The 6,000-nt window shown below is 36.7% G+C and overlaps 1 protein-coding gene across 4 annotated transcripts in view; it reads left to right on the forward strand.

Moving 5' to 3' along the window:
- The window catches only part of tmem144b (transmembrane protein 144b), a 62,301-nt gene extending 56,502 nt beyond the window's left edge, over positions 1 to 5,799 (forward strand). For 3 of the 4 annotated variants that reach the window (XM_059964933.1, XM_059964937.1, XM_059964935.1), the window contains 2 exons: positions 2,328 to 2,381; positions 3,785 to 5,799. In XM_059964933.1, the coding sequence (XP_059820916.1) occupies positions 2,328 to 2,381; positions 3,785 to 3,868 (138 nt within the window). In that variant the 3' untranslated portion in view covers positions 3,869 to 5,799. The other variant, XM_059964936.1, reaches the window with a different exon arrangement.
- Positions 5,800 to 6,000: the final 201 nt, after the last annotated feature.

Consider the following 6,000-nt stretch of genomic DNA (forward strand, 5'->3'; position numbering starts at 1 on the left):
ATTCATGTCCTCTAGTCCTGTCAACATCCTCAAATCTTTTCTGCATTCTTTCGTTTAACAAAAGGGTGACCAAGGCTGGACACTATTTTCCAAGTGCTGTCTTACCAATTTCTACAGCTGTAACAAGGTTTTAACTCTTTTATTTAGTCCCTTGACTGATGAAAAGCAATGTACTAAAATTATTTTTCACCACCCTATCTCCCTGTCACACTGATTGCAGTGAGTTCTGCACTGTAGGTCCCTCTGTTCCATGATACTCCTTAGTACCCTAGCATTCATAGCAGGAGTCTGAATCCTCCTGTAATCTACAATACCATTTACTGTCAACAGTACTTAATATGTTTCATCGGCAAACTCGATGAAGCCTTGTGCGTTCACATCCAAGTCATTTATAAATAACAAATAAGACCAACCCCCTACAATACACCATCACCTGACTCCTTCCCAAGAAACAATCTTCAACCACTACTCTCTCCCCTACCAAGCCAATTTTGAAAGCACGTTAAGTAGATTCTACATTCAAAGGATTCACTCATCCCCAACTTCCTAAATCCAACGTGTGCTTCCTTTTTCATGAAGAGCCTCAATATCTCTCATTACTAAGGTTCCCTAAACTTGCCAGGTTTACCTTTGACCCTAACAAGAACATCTTCTCCTGGGCTCTTGATGTCACACTCTTAAAAGCCTCCCACTTGCTTTTCATTTATTTTCCTTCAAATAGGCTCACCTGATTGACCTTCACTAGTTCCTGCACTATTCGCCAAAATTAGCCCTGTTCCAATTTAGGACCCCCACCTATCCTTGTTCATCACTTTCTTAAAACAAATAGAAACATGGTTATTAGTGTCAAAGTGCTCCCTGTCTGCCACTTCAGTTACCTGTCCTGCCTTGTTCCACAAGAGAAGGTCTGGTATTCCACCCTCCCAAGTAGAGCTGTGCAGGAGTCTATAATGGAGCCCCACTAGAGTGACCCTCCACTTATTTCTAAGTTCTACCCATTTGGCTGCACAGGACAATTCCCCAAGAATGTCACCTCTAAGTACTGGTGTTATGTATATCCTTATCAAAAAGGCAACACTTCCTCCTTGCTTACCTGTACGTCTGTCACACCTGAAGCATCTGTATCCTGGTTTGTCCACTGTACCCATTAAAATGAATGAAGTTTAACTGCAAATTAATGTTCCTGCTTTTATTTTGCCTCTGGCTATCCTGATTACTAAATTTGCTCTCACTGGCCACTGCTTTATCCTATGAGTTGCCCCTAGTCAGAGCCCACCAGTCCACCAGTCTGGTTTAAACTCTCCCATGGAGCTCTAGCAAGTTGCCCTGCAAGGCTGTTGATCCCCTTTCTGGTTCACATCCCTCATGTACAAGCCACCCCCTACCCCAGAAGAGACCCCAGTGATCCAAGAACCTGAATATCTGCACCAGCTCCTCAGCCACAAATTTATCTGATCTCTCTTTCTGTTTCTGACCTCACTAGCACATGGCAACATGAGTAATCCTGAGATCACCACCAACAATATCCTGTTTCTTAACTTCTTACCCAATTCACTATATTCATTCTGCAGGGCCTCATCCTACTTATGTGTTTACCAACATGCATGACAACCATTTACTGTTCACACTTCTTGATAATTTTCTTTCATCACCAGAGGCATCCTTGACCCCGGTATCCAGGAGGCACCACATCATCCCGACATTTCTTTATGGGTGGTCACCCATCTGTTCCCTTCACTGTCATCCTCTGACTGCACCCTTTCTTTCTGAGCCTAAGGGCCAGAGACCTGCCCCTGAAAAAACAGCCTCCTCGACAGGCCCTGGATTATATTTTTCCAAGCCATACATATCTAGATTTTTTTGTTTATCATTTTTCAGAAAATGTTGCATTGTACACATAAAATTTGATGTGACAAGTGAGATTTCTGCAATTTTGTTAATATTTATAAAGTTACAAACAATCTGGGTAACATACAGTATTTTTAAGATTCTGTTTATTATTTTAAATGTAGTTTCATGCTCCAGACAAAAAAAAACTTTTCTGTTGAAGTAAATACTTTTCAGTCCATCAAAGTATAAATGAAGCAGCGCACACAAAATGCTGGAGGAACTCAGCAGGTCAGGCAGCATCTATGGAAATGAATAAACAGTCGATGTTTCCGACTGAGACTTCTTCAGGACACAAAACGTCGATTATCTATTCATTTCCACAGATGCTGCCTGACCTACTACGTTCTTCCAGCATCTTGTGTGTGTTGCTTTGGATTTCCAGCATCTGCAGACCGTCTCAAGTTTACAATGTATAAATCAATTTTCATTTTTTTCAGGTGCCAGGTTTCATTGCTGCTCTATGGGGAGTTATTGTTTTCAAGGAAATAAAAGTAAGATTTTGTTGAGCATTATTTCTAGAATTAATGAAGATAACACAATAGTTCTATTGATTGTATGACTCCACTACAGATAATCCTTTCCACTCAATTCAATGGATCAGGATTCCTGTGTTCACCAATCCAGATATTTAAATGTGTAATATAGGCCTATATTTAAGAACTGTATTGTCAAATGGTTCAGATGAGATTTTAATCCAAAGCTACCTGCCTTTTCCATATACAGCTCACCAATTGAAGAAATACCATTTCCTATTGGTACTGCTCCCTTATTCCACTTCACTAAAACTGAATGATATGCCACAATAATGAAAGATGCTACGTAAATATAGATTTTTTCGTAGATAACTGAATTGATTTTCACCAAGTCTGTCATTTATGTGATGATCCATGAAAATGTGTATGTTCTGTCATGAAATGACCATTAAATCTAGTTGGATTATTGACTGACCGAAGTCCTCATGATAGCATTGGGGTATTTCTTCAACATGTTCAGTTTTGAACCTGACTTAAATCTGTAGCAATTCAAACATGACTCTTTTAACAAAAGAAGTTGTTGTTTATGAAGTTACAAGTATTTGCAATGTTTATACTCCCAGTCTCAAATTTAGATACTAAGAGAATTAGGAAATAGGAGTTTATTACAGAAATGTAGCAGTGAAGTAAAAGATCAGCCAGGATCTTATTAAATGATGGAATGGAGCAAATAGCCAAATGCCCTACTCCTATATATTTTAATGATCTTGTATAAGGTTTACCTTCAAATTGCATGAGTTATCTTCTTAATAAAAAACATATTTTCAAGAAAATTTGGTTGCAGTCTATTCTTAGAATAGATTGGCCTTTGATATGCTTCAAGTAATTTATTCTTGTGTTGACAAAAATTACTTAAGGCCGCTAACAAATATTAATTGTTATATTAACATTTATCAAATCTAAGGGAAAAGGTATTTCTTCTCGCCTGTTACATCATGCTACAAACAAAATGGATTTTTTTTAAATTGTAATTTTCAAATGTGTAAATACAGATCTATTTCAGTTCTGAAATGCAATAACTTCTCCTGTTTGTGGTGACACTCGCAAGCTGTTTCCAATGTGTCCTCAGGTTGCATTGGTTGTTAATGTAAACGATTCATTTTACAGTATGTTCCAATGTATTGTGATAAATCTGAACCTGTACCCGCTGTATTCAAAAGAGCTGATTTCTTTTTGGTAATTGTCAATATCAGTTTTGATACTTTTGTACTGCAAAGACTTTTATCCCATTAGATTTTATGATAAATTCTACAGTATGCAATTTATATTCTCTCTACCGTCATTTAGAATCATAATAAGCATTTCTGTCAGTACCAGTATATCTGTAAGAAATAAGTTGTAAGCAATATTTTTCTCCACAGGGGATGAGGAACTATCTTGTTCTCGGAATTGCATTCTGCACTATTTCAGCAGGGGTATTAACAACTGCCTTTTCCAAGATGTGATAAAACCAATAATGTAAGGTGACTACAATTGAAACAGTTTGGATGAAGGAACTGCTTTTGACACCAGTAGTTCAATGCAATGGATCCATTTTAATAGTCACCTTAGAAGAAAACCAGAGCTTACAACATTTTTGATTTTCTTTAATTGTTAATTGAAAATGTTTATTGACCTCAGTACAATTGTTCTGATTTAGAAAAGTGTAGATCATTCCAAGAGGTGCCAAGGGCAGAACTACAGTAACTTACAAACTAAGGTGCTCAATTAAGAGAACTTTGCAAACATACCTCATTAACTCTCTAGTTCAGTGACAGACTAAACAGGGTGTTAGTTTTATTAAAATTAGATCATTTTTTAAATCAGCCTCAATACTTTCACAGTACACTCTGAATTAGATGGTGGAGGAGCTAACTCTAATAGTACATGATGGCATTTTATTGAATTATTCAGGTTTTGGAAGCATGAGTAGATTCTAGGTATACAGTTCCTTTGAAGATGACCATTTGTGCTTCTCAATGTTAACCTAAACTCCCTCCCTACACATGAACTACCTCTTAGTTCATAAACATTATTGATTCATAACTCACTAACTAAGCTTTTACTCATCCTTCTTAAATTCTAATAAGCTTGTGAAGTATATTAGGTGTTTATATTTTAATGCCATATTAAAGGATTGTCATTAATGCATGAATCATTATAATTGAGTAACTGGGAGATAGTTTGGGTGATGTTGTCATGGTGCTTAAAATATCAAGACTGTAACGATTAATTATACTTATTCATTTTAAACAAGAGAAACGGCTCATGTGCAAACAAAAATGTCCCCAACCTCCAATTGAATGTCACTAATGCTATAAAGAATTTAATCTCAATCTGCTGAAAATACTTATTTTATCAGAAAAAAACACTGTAGAATGGCAATGTCTGGAACTTCACTAGAAATGCAGATTGGAAATCCAGATGCGTTCTGCCCACATTTTCATAGTCATGTTTCCTTGGTCTGAATTTTATCAGCAGCAACTCCATTTCTAATATGAACTATTAATACTCGAAGCTTCAGTACTGTGACCCTACTGTGTTGAATCTTTCCAAAGTGCATGGAAAAAATCTTTTTAACTCAAATTGAGAATCTGTCCAGATATACTGTAGTCAGAAAAATTCAAATAGAGTAAGGAATTGAATACTTATAAGCCAGTGTGCTACAAAACCTGAGGTTTGTAACAAGCTGGAGCTGAACAAAGGACTTGGAGACAGGAAAGTATGATTGCTGAAACTTTAATCTAGAGTAAGACATTGGATTCCAGAATGGACAATAACAATTGAAGATTATAAGTCCTGCATGTTTTTGTACTTCAAACGATAGATATGTGAAGAGAAGTTTTACTATTCTAGAAGTAAACATTGTCCACAAAAAACACGATTAGATTATATTTTGGGTGAGAAATATTCCTGAGTTCTGATGAAAACTTTCCAATTTGTCAACCTTTTCAATTGTCTTTTTATTGGGAACAAAATGTTTAATCATTGTGACTATGACTAAATATGTTCATGCTAAAATAGCAACATTACAAGATATTTCAAATGTCTTTACATTGTTTACATAATGGGTGCCATTGTAGCACAGCGGTTAGTGCGTGCTATTACAGCTGGGCTCGTGGGTCATTTCAGAGTTTGGTATTCAATTCCGCTGCCACCCAGATGGAGTTTGTATGTTCTCCCCGTGAACTTCCTACGGGTGCTCTAGTTTCCTCCCACAGTCTAAAGATGTACCAGTTAGTAGGTTAATTGGTCATTGTAAATTGCCCTGTGATTAGGCTAACGTTAAATAGGTGGGTTGCTGGCTGGTGCAGCTTGTTGCACTGGAAGGGCTTATTCCATGCTGTATCTCTAAATAAATAAATAAATAAATAAATAAATAAATACTTGTTCTACAGCCTGTGAGTGTTTTTATTTGTGCTCAGAATTATATTATTACTTAATTTGCTTAGATCCTCTGTAGGAAATATCTCTGTTATAGATCATAGAATCTCATTTTGAGTATCCTGATGGAATTTTCCACCAAGATCTTGATAGTCTTCAGATGACATGGCACTGGTGAACTAGAATATAGACAGGTGACAGGGGAATAGGGCAC

The sequence above is a fragment of the Hypanus sabinus genome, chromosome 3 (assembly GCF_030144855.1).
Source record: "Hypanus sabinus isolate sHypSab1 chromosome 3, sHypSab1.hap1, whole genome shotgun sequence".
In the NCBI taxonomy this organism is placed as follows: domain Eukaryota; kingdom Metazoa; phylum Chordata; class Chondrichthyes; order Myliobatiformes; family Dasyatidae; genus Hypanus; species Hypanus sabinus.